Source organism: Mycetomoellerius zeteki, unplaced genomic scaffold (genome assembly GCF_001594055.1).
Source record: "Mycetomoellerius zeteki isolate Tzet28-1 unplaced genomic scaffold, Tzet1.0 scaffold186, whole genome shotgun sequence".
Lineage (NCBI taxonomy): Eukaryota > Metazoa > Arthropoda > Insecta > Hymenoptera > Formicidae > Mycetomoellerius > Mycetomoellerius zeteki.
In genome coordinates this window covers 116,889-133,752 of record NW_017256818.1, presented here as the reverse complement: position 1 = coordinate 133,752, position 16,864 = coordinate 116,889, and the positions used below count along the sequence as shown (strand labels likewise).

Genomic DNA, 16,864 nt, shown 5'->3' with positions numbered 1-16,864 from the left:
AAAAAATGTTTTCAAAAGGAGACAAAATTTAAAATAAAAAGTAACATTCATACGCACAACTTCCCTGAGTCCCGATAAAATTCTATCCCTGATTTTCAAAGAAAGAAATTCCTCGAAAATTCCAGGTTTTCCAAGTTTTTCCAGATAATAAACACCATTAAATAATCTAGATGATAGTTACTTTAGTTAATTAATTTCAATCAAATATTTGGTTAATATTAATTAACTAATTAATTAATTAATTAATTACATTCGGTTAATATAACCAAAACCAATTAAACGCTAACTTTACTTTCCTAAATATTATTTTACTTTCTAATTATTACCAAGCGGATGATTACTATTGTATTATAATATTTGGTAATATTTACTACAGGTAAATGCTGCAGCAAAATACGTACGCTGAACAAAATACATATTATAGCTGTTGTCAGACTTTTTTTCAATGTGTAACTTCCCTTTGAGCGTGGCCAGTGTTTCTCCCCCGCATTTCCGAAAAACAGTAATTCTACTACCGTGAAACATTTGTGGCCAGAATTTACAAGAATAGCGTTACTCGATCGCGAAGCGATATGTATCTACATCTCGGAAACGCAATTTCCGACCCCGCGGCAAAAATATACTTTACATACTACTATTTGCGTCACGGTCCTTTTTTCGAATCTCTGACCTATAAAAGTTTCACGATAGCCGTTCATCGAAACATCTCTCTTTCTCTTTCCGCCTATCTTTCCCTCGGATATGCGGTTTCCATTGGCGGATGATATCGCGATATGATAACGAGTCCGCTTACGCGAGAGATTCGAAACGTCCATCCGCCGGAAACATCGAGATCGATGGGATCCGGTTTTAGCGACGGTGAGAACGGACGATACACTGTTTCATATTCGTATTGGTAGGTGCCCGCGTGTACGACGTTATTTTCCATCGAAACTCGATCGCGGATAATCACAACGGTGTCCCGTGATTCTACCGCTCGGGATCATTAATTCACAATGTCGAGTCAGCCTGCTAATTCAACCAAAATCATCATTTTACCGTAAAGAAGAATTATCGAATTACGAATTTTCACGTATACATTTCTATTTATTGGCCAAAAGTACAAAGCTTCTTCACAAATTAACATAAACTTTCTATGTACTCTAAAAAAAATATGGGTGGGGATTTAACACCATGTGAATTTAACACTATGCGATGTCTATATAATTCTCATTGTATTAATATTAATCCTTGTAGATTGGATTTAAAGCTATGTTTATATCAACACCAACACGACGAGAATTATATAAACACCGTATAGTTAATCTCATCCATATTTTTTAGAATGCATCTAACGAAAGATAAATTAAGACCCAGTTTTATTGAAAAATAATACAACAATTTTAATATTTTATTAGTTTTCCTTTAGATTTGTGATGACAATTTCCAAAAAAAATGCAATAAATTAAAGGTGCTTATAGCTAAGGCTGTATTATTACACTTTGAATACATTTACACTGAAAGTGTTTGGTATTTGTGATCATAATTGATTTGATAAAATAATTATGATTAGGAATTCCATTTTATTACTGCTATAATGTTAGTAATAGCCAGTTTTCTCAAACGTGAAAAATTGTGCTATAAATTATAATAATTTCAAATATTAATATAGTAAAACATCAAACTATGAATGCTAAATAAAATAAACATTTTTATTCAATAAATCGCAATTATAGTGAATGTAACTATTTTTTTTAATTAATTTTTTTATTTATGTGATAATAATAACTAAAAAATATGTTAAGAAAAACTAAAGATTTTCAAGCAGTGTATATGACTATTATTAATAGCACAATTGACTATATTTATATAGTTAAAACAACTATAAATATAAAGTATAAAAAATGACTATAAATCACAGTTAAATTATGGTATAGCAACCATCTTTTTTCTCTCAGTGAACCTTCTACATTTTAACACGAAAAAATCTGAAACGATAAATTACAAACCCGAGGAAAAACAACTAAACGGCACAACAAAATTTTGACGATTTAAAAGTCCAAAAATCCTATCACTCGCTTTTAGCCGCGCTTTTCGCATTTTCGCGGTGTCGAAACAACTGGAAATCCAGTGGTTTGCGGAAAATACTTCATTTTCCCATTTGATGCATCCGTGATCTCTCTTAGGAAGACGAGCAGAGGAACGGGAAAAGCAGGGAACGCGTTGACAGACGTCGTCGGCCGCGAACTCAACGCACACATCTCTCGTCGGGATTCTCGTCGAAATGTCAAAAGATTCTCTTGCGGCTTTCGCCACTCCACAAACCCCATCCTTCGTAACCCCTCTGTCATCCTGTCCTTCATTTCCTCCTTGTTCCCCGCATTTCCCAATTTTGAACATTCGCTCCTCCCTCATCCCCTTGTCACATACTGAGTGTCCTATTTGTCTCAGCGACTGAATTTCGTTGAATTAAAGACGGGGAAAATCGCTATTAAATTGCTATTCGATCTGATTGCCGATCGAAAAATTAGTTTATTTCATCAAACGGAGCAAATCTATATTATAGTTGGAAAATTTCTGTTAAATTTAACACAATTCACGTATCCCAATGATCCACTCAAATTTTTGTTATTTAACACGAGATAAATATAGAAAGTAACACAAACATTATATATGAAAAAATTATTTTGGCACAATTTGAAAATAAATTGTGAAGGCATATTTTTTCAGTAAAATTAAAATATCTAATATATAAACACATACATTTATATTTTATTTATTTATCTTAAAATTTACTTTTCAAAACTACATTATTTTTATGCTATTTGTTAACTTAATCGTAAACTGTGTCATTTTATTATTAAAACTAAGGAATATTAAATATCAATTTAATGCAAAATAAATAAATTAACACTGTTACTGTGTAACAATTTGAAATTATTTTTTTCCAGAAAATTATCTTCCTAAACCGCACTTTCTGTAATCCTTCCTCGTTTCCCGCAAATGCTGAAAACGTACTGATTTAATTTTGAACGCGGAGAGCAACATGAAGCAAATGTAAGTGGATACAGCTGAAAAGTACAGCTCTTCCACATTATTGGCAAACATCTCTCAAAAGTTCCAATCGCTCATCGACACGAAGTTGCGACACGAACACGCTGACCGAGAACGAAACTGCTAAGCCACTGCTCTTCCCTGTCCGTTCGGCGAATAGGACTTTGACGCACTTTTCTCCGTAACGAAATCGCGATTACGCTCTCTCAAGCTCGAAGATAAAACAGCCTTCCGCGAAAAGCTTCGTTCTTCGAAGGTAATATAAAACCATATTTTTCCTAAACTATTTATATGCCGCGCTGAAGTATATAAAAGTATTTAAACGTAAAGCACTAAACAAAGTATTATCTAATTACTAATATAACACTCGCAATATAATTAAATCAAAAATTTTAGTACGATAAGAACTTTTTTAAGAAATCAGAAGAATAATTTGAAGAATTAGATTTTTGAATTTTATAGTAAAAATTTATAATACAGAATGAAAATAAATAAATTTTTTGTTTATTTAATCGAGTCATAAAATTGATACACCGACTGAATAAGTCTTCCATTTTAATCCTGATTAATGTTCTATAATTTTTAAAAATGTGTAAATCGGGTCAGCACATACACAGAATTATTAAATTCTCTCCGACATTCCCTATAAAATACAAATTTATAATTAGAGACTTGCAATAACTGCGTTGTATTAAATTCTTCACCTTTTATAGCGGAACTCGCTGCGAAATAACGTCAGTTGAGAGTTGCTGCTGCTCTCGTAAGAGACGCGTCACACGCGCGCGTGTACGTGCGCAAGTGTGTAACACACACGAGTGTATACACATATATTGGAAAAGAGGCGTCTCTGAAAAGTGGGAAACGACTTTCCGCGAAGCGATTACCGGCTTCCGTTATTTCAAAATAGCGTCCTCGGCTGATCCTTACTCGACACGCCAGGATCATTATCCCTAATAATGCGAGTGTGTCATTCGTATACGGAGGAACGGGAGTAACGTTCGCGTTTCACGATTACACAAGATCATTCCGCGAAAGACTGACACTTTAACCCTTTCGGCCCTGACGCGGATAAATGGACGCGTCGTGTCGGCCACAAATTGCGATCGAAAGCGCGACGGTACCGTTGCGATGGAAACGCGGCGTTCTTACTTCGCGACACGATTTGCGTTGTTCAATGTAAAGAAGCGTGGAGGCTTGGAGAATCGTAAGCCGCCATTTTTTATTTGTTTTTGTATGTACGTACCATTGAGGCGACTGTATTCATTTACTGCAATACCGCACTGAAAAAAAAGATTGGCTGCTGCAGCAAGTTAAATGATAAAATATGGCATAGCATTTTTAATTGGCTGCAACAGCCAATTTTTGCGTTAGCCAATCGAAATCCTATACTGACATTGCGGATAGGCTAACACAACCAAAAATTGGCTGCAGCAACCAAATGGCAGAGCCATCTAATTTGCTGCAGCAGCCAATCTTTTTTTCAGTGTAATGAATCTCATAAGCTAAAATTCTTATTCTGTTCTCCGTTTCCAATTCCTTTGATTGTGCGAGCCTCTAAGGCTAGGTCCACAACCTTTAAGAGGCCGTAAGTCGTAAACTTTAAGTTGTAAGTGACGATATATTGGCCACAGAACTCTTATTACTGCTTTTAGGCCGTAAGAATTGGGTTTTGCTCAATTCACTTAAGTCTAACGGTTAAAGTCTAAAGACTGCGCAAAAACAATTTAAAGACAGAAATTATTGTCACTTAATCTCTTTCGACTTAAGGCTTCTTAAAGCAAGGTGTGGATCTAGCCTAATCGGTGTTCAATCTTTTAAGCTGACCCTACACGGTCAATAATACTATCAATATTATTAATCGTATGTGGTTAATGTTGACTGACATAGAATACTGACGATAATCTGGAGTTTGAGTCTCGAGCATCAGCATCGCTTATCACAGGGCAATAGATATTGTACGTAAAGTGAAATAGAAAATATGTAATATTTAATTGGCTCTTTGATATCAACATAACAATTGAAACTCGTAATACAGGCAAATGAGAGTAAATTATAATACTAAAGTGAAATATATTGTCAATAATATCGATCATGCAAAGTTTTAAAAATACTAAAAATATTGAGACATACTGTCAGTATTACACTGAAAGAAAAGATTGGCTGCTGCAGCAAATTAGATGGTAAAATATGGCATAACATTTTTGGCTGCAATAGTCAATTTTTAGTTATGTTAGCCTATCCGCGATGTCAGTATAAGATTTTCGATTGGCTAATGCAACTAAAAATTGGCTGCTGCAACCAATTGAAAATGCTATGCCATATTTTACCATCTAATTTGCTGCAGCCAATCTTTTTTTTCAGTGTACTGATTGAATATCAGTATTATTGACCGTGCAGGGTCACCTTTACTTGAGAATCTCTAGTGATGTTGCGACATATAAACCACCTTGTTGTTAACTGCAGAATGTTAAACATTCTAACAAAAAAATCAGTAATTTTATAGAGTAGAAACACCCATATTCTTACACCATGACTGGGCCAAATTTGTTTTATGCAAATGTCGATCAACGTTGTTGATAATCAGAATGGATTACAATTGCAATATTAAAGCGTGGTTTAATTACGCCCGACTGGCGATGACTGTTTAAAAAGATTATTGCACTGCACTTTGATCTGACACGAATGAATATGCACGTCACGCAATTTGTAAATTGCAGAAACACAGCACGTTTAGTTCGCGAGCGTGATTCAATTTGTATTCTTCAAGTAAATATACCGGAAGTTTAAATATACCACGCGCTTTTCATAAATTGGGTAAAAGGGGTGGATGGTAAAAGGTAACCAAAGAGAAATAATGACTCCATGTCGTATCGTATCAATGATTGGACCTGTTACTGGTGTCCAATGCGGAATACGTTTTTCATTAAGAAAATTTGAATTTAAAATAAGAGTTTCGAATTGTTTTGAATAAATCACAATTCTGATCGCTCCCTAGAAAATAAAACAGGTGAACTTTCTAAACTCCTATTGCACACAAAAATAATTCCATATACATATAATTCGCCAGTCGCTTCGGCTTCAAACTCCCAAATCTCGACTTCCATTTCTCGACTTTTGAGCTAAATCAAAAATCCATAGACATCAGTGGACCAGCAAACAGAATAGAAAATTATTCTATAGAGGTGAAAATTCAACGGATCGTTCCCTAAAAACCAATATCCGAAGCACGATGAATCATGTATGACCGCGAAACTCCTTCGCGTCTCGTGTCAATTCATAAAAAAAAGAGCGCCACGCGAAAAAATCGGAGAAATAAAGGAACAGTGGAGGGCGAGGGGAGGAATGTAGAACGGTTACTTCTGGCGGGCGATTGTTCTGCGAAATTTTATGCGCGCACGTACGGCTCGCTGTGCCGGCACCGGTCGGCGAACGAGCGAAATCCATATCGCATAAAAGCATCTATTTGTACCCTTTTGTTCCGTAGCGGCGTTCGCGCGCAATTAACGAGCTTACGCGAAAGCCGCCTCACGTGTTTCGCGACCATAATTCAACCCTTTCGAATCCACTTCTCCTTCCACCCCCCCTCCCCTAGTTTACCCCCTATCTCTATCCAATGAAAACTAGAAATGGGACATACTAGAATTAGGAGATATTTATGGACCTTTGCTCCCCAAGCAAAAAGATTTGGGATTATCTTCGTAGGTCACATTTTTTTAAAGACACCTATATTCCTTTATTGGGTATGACTCTCTAGATTATATTTTGTATATTTGTACATATATTGGGTTGGAACAAAAGTTCGTAGCGCTGCGAACTTCAAAATTCAAGCAGCTGTAGCTTCGTTAAAAATAAACAGGATTTAAATTTATAAAGAGAGAATTTTTAAGTTTAAAATCTTTTTTTTTTACTGTCTTTTAAATTTTTGTGAGTTTGATCATTTTTATGTATAAAAAACTACGAGCTGAACAAAATGAAAAACTTTTTTTTCTTATTTTGTGGGCTTATCATGTGCCTAAAAAAAACTTGTGAAAATTTTTTACTTTCTAACGTGAAAGCTTCAAATTTTACAAAATTTTTTTTTAATGTTCCTAAAACTTTTCGCTACTGAGTTATCGACTTAAACAAAAAGAGTATTTTGACTTTGCTCATAACTTCGTTAAAAATCAATGATTGCATTCTGCAGAGAAAGCAGTTTTAAAACTGTTGTTTAAAATTCTTCAATATGATTGGTTCTTACCATTGGTTCTTTATGGATCCAAATGTATAAATCAATCATATTGAAGAATTTTAAACAACAGTTTTAAAACTACTTTCTCTGCAGAATGCAATCATTGATTTTTAACGAAGTTATGAGCAAAGTCAAAATACTCTTTTTGTTTAAGTCGATAACTCAGTAGCGAAAAGTTTTAGGAACATTAAAAAAAAATTTTGTAAAATTTGAAGCTTTCACGTTAGAAAGTAAAAAATTTTCACAAGTTTTTTTTAGGCACATGATAAGCCCACAAAATAAGAAAAAAAAGTTTTTCATTTTGTTCAGCTCGTAGTTTTTTATACATAAAAATGATCAAACTCACAAAAATTTAAAAGACAGTAAAAAAAAAAGATTTTAAACTTAAAAATTCTCTCTTTATAAATTTAAATCCTGTTTATTTTTAACGAAGCTACAGCTGCTTGAATTTTTTAGATGGTAAAATATGGCATAGCATTTTTAATTGGTTGCAGCAACCAATTTTTGATTGCAGCAGTGCTTTTTTCAGTGTGATATTAATTTTATAATAATATTATATATAATATATATTATATATTGATATATATATTAAAACTAACGTTATAATAATATTATCAAGTATTATTAAATTAAATATTAATTCAATATTGTTTGATAATAATTGAATGAACGTTAAAATTATAACATGTAAATTTTTTAGATTTTTTCAGATTTACGTTAGACTAAAATTAACTGGTGTAATTAATTGAGAGACATTTTTAATTTCTAAAAGTAAAGCTTCATTTTAATTTTTTTCACAATTTACTTCTAGATATTTCATTTTTGCTCCCAAAGTGGATGAAATAATGGATGAATAATGAATGAATTCTGGCTTTCAAAATAAAATCGCGATAATAAATTATATTTTACTTTCACGCTTAATCATACCACAATTATATTTCTGGAATCGAAATTTCAACTTCCGATCTACTTTCGCGCTGTCATCTTAGCCCTTCTATCGGCCCTCGAGACCTCGTTCGTCATTAAATCACAAGAAGGCAAAAAGGGGAAAAAAAATCCGCGGTCGACGAAAGAAGTTCGGCGAATCGCGGCTGCATTTTTTTCCGTGAAATTTAATCAAGGCTATCCGTCCGAGGCGATCGAGCCGATCCGAACGCGCCGCCTAAGCATAATTTCGTGCGTGTTCATCGTCGACCTGCAGATGGACACGACCGATAAAGATGTATCAGGTGGGACGAGAAAAAGACGAAAGAGCTTAGAAAAAAAGAAAGGAAAGACCCTCTTGAACGACCGAGAGGGTTTCGAATTATATACTTCAAAAAACTTGAAGACATCATAAATTCGGGAAGCTTCGAAGTTTAAGGAATTAATATTACAGTATAATAATAATTTATAGAAATATTTACATGAAAGTAAATGTAATAAAAACCATCACCTCAAAAGAAGAGGCATCAATAATACAAGCAAAAATAATACATAATAAAATAGTACACATAATAATAAATATTTAATACATAATTAATATAATAACAAATGATATAATTATACTCTATAATATATATATATATATAATTCTCTCCAAGAATTTGCTGATATTTGAATATATTTAATTAATTCCAATAATTTTCTATTATAATTTTAAATAATGTAATTTCGATCTCTTAAATGTGTTTATACTGCAGTTTCCATTCTACTGAATAAAATTAAGTTCTTGATTATGGGAATTTTTTAATTATTGGAATAATTTAAATATATTTAAATATCAGCAAATTCTTAGAATTTTATATTTATAGAACATAATTATATTATTTGTTGTTAGTATTATTATTATTTTATTGTTACATTAATTTATCTATTGATATTATGTATTATCTATATAAGCAGTATATTATTGCTGATGCCTCCCCTTTTAAGGTGATAGTTTTTATTACATTTGCGTAAATGTTTCACATAAGTTATTAGACATTATAATATTACAACATGCCTTTTCTTTTCATTTCTTGACATCTTTCACCACAGGGCTTCTCATTTCCTTTAATCTAATAACTATTTGATATTCCAAGTAAAATACTCAAAGCCAAACGGCGCGGCGCAGCGTCTGGTGAATACCTACTCTCTCGATCCCTCTCTGCGGCGTGAATACGCAGAACAAATATACCGTTTGACACCTGGAAGACCGTGCCTCTCTTGGCACAATGGCCTCGTAAAGTCCCACTTTGTCCCCGGGGATAATAAAGTTCCCTGGCGTGTGCGCGCGCGCGCGCGAACACGAAGGATCCTCCAGGAAAGTCCTCGGGTGATATTCCTTTGTTCCGTGCTTTGTGGTTACTCGACGGACGAGACGGCCAAAGCTTGTCAACCGTTCACCTCGACCCACCGAGATGCCATTCCCTGAGCACCCCGTGCCGTCGGCACCGACCCTTCTATCCCTTCGCGGCTTCCCGTTATTCCGCTTTGCGAAACGCTCCTCGATTTATCGTGGAATAAACAAGCGTTCCAACCCCAACGCGATTTACGCCTTGTAATTCGCGTTTAAACCGGGACTGTCGCGACCCACGAGATAGCGCGCTGTAATTCGCAGGAAAATAGAGCCGACAAAGCTCGAGGTGGATCCTTAAACCCTGCCGCCGCACGCAATCGTGGTCTCCTGTTCTCCAAATTTACGGTTTCCTAAATTTCTTTTCGCTCCTGTGTCCAGAGGGTGGATATTGCCATAAGAAACGGATGAGACTGCAGAGAAGCGTTTATATGCTGCGGTGTAAATTTTGAAAATCATGTGGAACACCATTCCAAATGAAGATAAGCGCAATCGCGTTATCTGATCAACGAATTTTATATGTATTATCGCCACGGTAGAATTCCTATTATAATAAGCTTATAATGATAAAATATAGTTTAATAAATATCGCTTAAACAAGATTGTATCATTGATACTATCCCAGCTTGAATCCCAGTAAACAGGTTGATGTTATTTATCGTTATTTTGCTGGAATATCAAATAATACACTGTATATTTTATATTATTATCTAACTATTAATGTCATTTAAAAATTTATATTAAATATTCTTTATTTATTCTTTGCAAGCGTTTTAAAATGTCCAGTGACCACTAAAATGTCACTGAGAAGTCAGGCGCTGATGACAAATCACCTTTTAGTGAAAGATAAACCAATTTTTTTAATTGAATGTTTCATTCTTGTTCTTTATAGAGACATAGGAAAGTATTTTTTTTTTACATTTACACGACTAATGTTTCATAAACCGACTTTAAATTAAGAATTGAGACAAGATTTAATTTAAAAATTTTCTGCACAGCCGAAATAAGAATCTCTATTCATTTTTTATTTTAAAATAATTAATGTAAATAAATTTTTTTCTATATCGGTAAAAAGTATATTCTGAAACGCTTTGCATTGAGTTATTAAGAATGTAAAATTTTCTAAGATAAAAATGAAATTAACTTTTTTTAAGATATTATATTTCGTAAAATAAAATTAATTATATCGCTTCCTTACTTTGACAATAATACAACTCAAAAAAGATGATTCTAGTTATTACCATGAATGAGTTAAGTAAACATTTGAAAAATTAACTAACTTAATTTCATAAAAAGCCTATAACTTAAAACAGATAGTTTAAAAAAATCGTTAAAATCGTCACAAAGAACAGTTTTTTAAGGCTTATCCCACGAAAGTGATATTTAATTATGTTAAGAATATATTCCGATATTATTTATAATTAGTCAACTTTTTGTCAAGTTGAAAAAGTTTTTTTCCTTCTTCTGAGAAATTAATTTTTTTAGTCACTTTTAAAGTAAGAGAGAACTATATTTCTATTTTTCAATTATAAATTATATTTATATATTTTTAAATTTGAAATCTCAACCCTCTTCGTGTTCCCAAATTTGAATAAAGTTGATCTTCAATTCCTAACCGATATTATTGCTCTGAAACTTTTGTACATTTCCGTAAAATCTTTTATCGCTTTCCATCTGTTTTAAAACGGCGGGAACAAATATTTCTCCCCCGTAAAAAAAAAATATCCAAGATAAATTACAAATTTTTCGAAGGAAAACTTGATTCTCTGTCCCGGCCCCTGGCATCCCCCCCCCCCTTCATCTCGACGTTATTCCACAATATATATCTCGTGACGGAATACGCGTCTTATTTTCACGTTAGACGAGCTCTTAATGTAAAAACACAGCGAAAAGGGATTCTGGCGACGCGAGCGCGAAATAAAGATTTCGCGGAACGAACGAACGAAACGTTGGAATGCGGATTCGCGAAACTTTCCGTAAGGAAGAAAGAAAGAGGCAGACAAAGAGAAAAAGAGAGGAGAGAGAGAGAGAGAGAGAGAGAGAGAAGTTTCCGCATTTCTGTCTGAGCTCGCGGAGATTTACAAGTCACGTACCGGGCGTCGTAAGCTTATAAATCTTTAATGCGCCGTCTTTCAGCGCGCGCCTCCGGGAAATATTGCGCGAGCGATGAGAAAAATGTGGGTCAGATGCGAAGAATGGCGCTGGTAGGATCCTCGAGATATAAGTAGTCGCGGGCACAAAGATCCGACTGTAACGGAAACGTCTTAAGGGCGGTGAAAAGGGTGACACTGAGGTTTTCAAAAGAGAAAAAAGATCGAGCGATCGACGACAGTTAAAGAGGAATCCTGAATTGATTCCGAATCTCAATGTGTCGAAGCGCGTTAGTCTAATTAGTAGAAACGTCAAAAAAATAGCTGAAATGCACCATTAATGTGAAATCTGATAGTTAAATCGGGCGTTTCGTAAAAAAAAAAATCCTACTTTATAATAGATCGATAGCTTTTCATCGGCGAAAGCAACTCGTAGTATTATCTAGATAATCTAAAAGAAATGGCTTCATCTTATTTTTATAGAATATATATAATCTTCATCTGTATCTTAGAGAAATAAGTATTTTTCCAAATTATCTAGATAATTATCTTTTTTTATGAGTAAATTATCTAAGATGAAGATCACTAATTATCTAGATAATTTGAAAAACTTTTTTGTCTAAAATACAAATGAAGATAATATATATTCTAGTAAAGATAAGATGAAGCCATTTCATCTAGATTATCTAGATAATTTCATCTAAATATCAGCAAACACTGCAGCAACTCGATTTCTTTTCACCAATTGAATTTCCCAAATAACTAAATTCCTAATTTATTTTAACTGTATTTTTTAACTCGACTCGATATCGAGATAAAAAAAATAAAAAGATCGTCCACGAGAGAGGAGAAAATGCTCGCTGCTCAAAGAGTCATAGATTCCCAGAGACTCATTTTAGAATCGGGTCTATACAACGTCTCGGTAGCATGAAAGGGTTATCGATACGTATCGCTCGCGACGATAACAGACGATCTGTTAGCAGGTGCTTCAGGTATGAGGCAAGGTATGAATGTCTGGCGCTAAAAGGAAAATGTCATTCGCATAATGCGAACGCTCTCCGTACGGCAGCTTTTGTGCCAAAAGCAGTCCTCGATTCGTTTTCATTCGCATTTATCACCCATCGGATCGTGTGCGAATAAAGGGGAGCCAAAATGCTCTTGGGAAGGTGGAGAACGAGCAGAAGCATTCCCTTCGCGAAAGAAACGCGAAGAAGGATATTACGTAGTGTGACAGGGATTCTCAAACCGCGCAGAAACGTATTCTTCTCTTCGCGTTTTCAAATTGTCAAGCATGAGTCTCAAATAAATTGAAAATATTAAAACACACAATGGAGAAATATAACACTGGAATTGCCGAGTTGGATTGGAGAGAGTCGCTTAAAAAAATTGAACAAAAGATAATCTGCAGAAATAGAACGTCAACCGTATTATTCTTTATTCGAGATTCTATCCTAGAATTAATTTTTATTAAATTAAATATATTATTAATATATTATTAAATCAAGTAAAAAGCACCAAATACAGTCGAGACTTACGGATCTTAATGCTTGATATCTAATATTTCTAATAAATTTTTACATAAATCCTGCAGTTCTTCAAATTGAATGCCGAACACAACAAATCTTTAAAAATGCAATCCTAAATTAAATTAGAATAATAATATCACAATTACATCGTTAATTTAATAATAACGATACTGAGCATCTTGAAATTTATTGCGAAAAATGTATTATTTTAAATATATGTATATAGCTTTTATTTTTCTTAATAATCATAAATTATTCAATAAAGACTCAGTTTCTAAATTATATAGTTTCTAAATTAAGCAATATATATGATTTTTAAATAAATTGAAAATATTAAAGAATAAATGAGAAATATAAAATTAGAGTTACATTAGAGAATAAAAAAAAAGTTGAATTAAGGATAATCACAGACATAAAACTTCAATCTTTTATTCGCGTGCGCGCGCGAAAACTAATATTATTATTTTAAATAATAGAGCTTTCTTATTAATAAATTATTCAGCAGAGATTCAGTTTCTGAACTACTAGGCAATATATATAATTGTTAAATAAATTGATAGAATTAAAGAATAATTGAGGAATATAAAACTGGAGTTAGATTAGAAACAATCGCTAAAAAAAGTTTAATAAAAGGTTAGAGACTTATAAACGTATTATTATATTCAAGTTTCTATCGGAAAACTAATTATGTATCTATTATTATTTTAACCTTTTTTTCTTTCTTATTAATAAATTATATATTAATGTCTTCCGCTTTTTACAATTATCAGAAAAAAGAAGGGAGTTATATATGGAATATCAGTAGATATTCATGCGACGTAACTACTTTTAGTACAAGTTTGCTAGATGCAGAATGTTACCAATTATGCTATAGGTAAAAGTTCTTCGGGTATACAGAACGAACGTAATTTACAAAAAACTGAAAAGCGAAAAAAAGACGCGATTATGGAATAGAAGGAGGGATATGGAATACTACCAACTAATATATATGTAGTATAACTTTATACGCCGGATATACGCACGCACACATAATTTTCGTTAACAAAAGAGGGTAAACTTTCACTTTTTCGCGGTCATTTGGGGATCATTTTGTTTCTACATTTTCTTATACATATATTTTTCTTCGTGGAAATCAAAAGTCATCATTATTATGTTTATAAGAAAAATTAGTTGGTTGAAGCAAGGAATAAAATTCTTATTCACATCGTTACGAAATTGTTGTTAATTACGCTTCAATCATTTAAAAACTAATTCAGAGAGAGATGGATTCTAAATTAGTTTCTAAATAATTGAAACATAACTGATAGCGATTTCGTAACAACGTGATTATGGATTTTAGACTTTATTTCAATGTACATACATTTTTTTCTTGAGTATACACAATTAAAAAATTTGTATTAATTTAATAGAAAATATTTAAATAACATAATCATATTATATTAATTAGCACTCAAATACGTTGAAAATTCAATATAAAATTTTAACAAAGACTTGAATGAACACAAATACAAAATATTTTTACTGTGCACCGTCATTATTGATCATTTTCGGTTTCCAAAGAATGAAGAAAAAAGAATAAAAAAATGTAGAAATAAAACAATTCCCAACAAAACGAACAGTCGCGAAAAAAGTTGTATTCTCCTTCAATTCGATTATATTATTTCAAAGAGCCACATTCAAGGCTTAAGCTATAGAATGAAGTTGCAAAATCTATACTAATATACTTCTCAAAACAAGTCTAAACGGTACCAACTGTAAAACTGTCTGCAGCTGTGTAACCAAATCTACGAAACAGTAATTAATAGCCACGTAACATCGAATCAGACTGTATAGAAGTAATTTTGACGATTACTCCCAGAATACAACGCAAACTACAAGAGATATCATGATATATTCTACAATTCCCCACCTATTCTATAATCGCCTTCTTTCTTCTATATCCTGCGTATTTCAATTTCCGTTACTGTTCCTTTACTACTTTCAGAGTTCCAGTTTTTGTCACGATGCAATTCATATAGGCTTTCTACAATAAGTCATTACTTAAGCTTTAAGTCTTAATATTCTATATGAAAGTTAACCAATTATAATTGATTTTTCTTCTCACATTCGACTGTGATCGGTTAATGTCTTATGATTTAAGACTTAAAACTTACACTGAAAAAAATTTCTGGTTGAAAATGGACGAATCAGAATTTTCTGGTTAAATCTACTAGAATTCTTATTTTTATCAGAATAATTATATCAATCAGAATTCTGATTGATATAATTATTCTGATAAAAATAAGAATTCTAGTAGATTTAACCAGAAAATTCTGATTCGTCCATTTTCCACCAGAATTACTGTTTAATCCAATCAGATCATTTTTCTCAGTGTAAGTATATAATAGCTTATTGTAGAAAGTCCATTAAATCCATTCTACAATTACGTAAACGTAGTTGTAAGGAATTGTAGTTATAAGAATTGACCAATCATAATCGAATATTTTCCGACTGTAATTGATCAAAGAATATTCGACTATAATTGGTCAATTCTTATGTACTTTCTACAATAAGCCATTACCTAACTTTAAGTCTTAAGTCGCAAGAAATTGACCAATCACAGTCGATTATTCTTCTCACATTCGATTATGATTGGTCAATTTCTCTCACCTTAAGACCTAAAACTTAGGTTTATTGTAGAATGCACTTAGGCTCGATTGCGCCAACGTTACTTTAACTTTGAGACTTAAAACTCTCTCCATCTCTGTCTCTATCTTTCTCGACTTTAAAACAGAGAGAAAGAGAATTTTAAAATCAAAATAACGTTGGTGCAATCTTAACAGCTTATTGTAAAAAGCTCGTTGCAACCATTTAACAACTATGCGATTGTAGAACGGACTTTAAACCGAGGATTGCAAATTAGAGATTAAAATTCGACCAATCCAGATAACTTTAAATTTAATCCGTTTCATTCCGATTGACCGAATTATAATCTTCAATTCAATTCGCAAGCCTGAAATCTCCAACGTGTAGTGTGACACGAACTCTAAGCGTTGAGACATCCCGAAGTTTCGTTCCATGATGTACGTGAAAAGAAAAATCGAAGTAGGGACTCACCATTCGATGCTCCTGTATCCCCTGAGGCAGCAGTGAAGAGCCTTGAACGCACCCACGTTCGCGTACTCCATGGTAACGACCTCCTTCGTGAAGCTCAGGCCACCCGGCAAATTGTAGTACTTGTGTATCGAACAGTAATCCTTAATCTCATTGCCGAGACTGATCGTCGACAGTATCGCGAGCGCGATAACGGCCTGCAACTCGCTCGTCGACATTCTCATTTTCGCGTTCGTCATACGTTGCACCACTTTTCGTCGATACGTTTCAACGATCAACGCACTTCCGACACTCGCGAGATTCGCCCGATATCCAGATCGGATTAACGACGTTCGAGAGAGTATCGGGAATCTCCGTCGTTCACGCGAGACGATCGCGCGACTAAATTCACACGGTTCGCGATTCACGAACGACACCGCGTCGGATTCGCCGCGCGCCTCGTTACGTTCTCACAATTAGCGCACCGTCGCGCCATCGAGGCTCGCGACGAGTTCACAACAATGCAACGTGCCGCCGGTGACCCGCAAGTCCGCGTCATGCGTTTCCGCCGCGTTTACCGAACGACGCGCAGACACAC

General features: G+C 33.8%; 1 protein-coding gene across 1 annotated transcript in view; it reads right to left on the bottom strand.

Moving 5' to 3' along the window:
• Positions 1-16,598, bottom strand: part of LOC108721859 (interleukin-1 receptor accessory protein-like 1) — a 253,589-nt gene extending 236,991 nt beyond the window's left edge. Inside the window, exon 1 of the mRNA XM_018446633.1 lies at positions 16,291-16,598. Within this exon, the coding sequence (XP_018302135.1) occupies positions 16,291-16,526 (236 nt within the window). The 5' untranslated portion in view covers positions 16,527-16,598. The remainder of the gene's footprint in view (positions 1-16,290) is intronic.
• Positions 16,599-16,864: the final 266 nt, after the last annotated feature.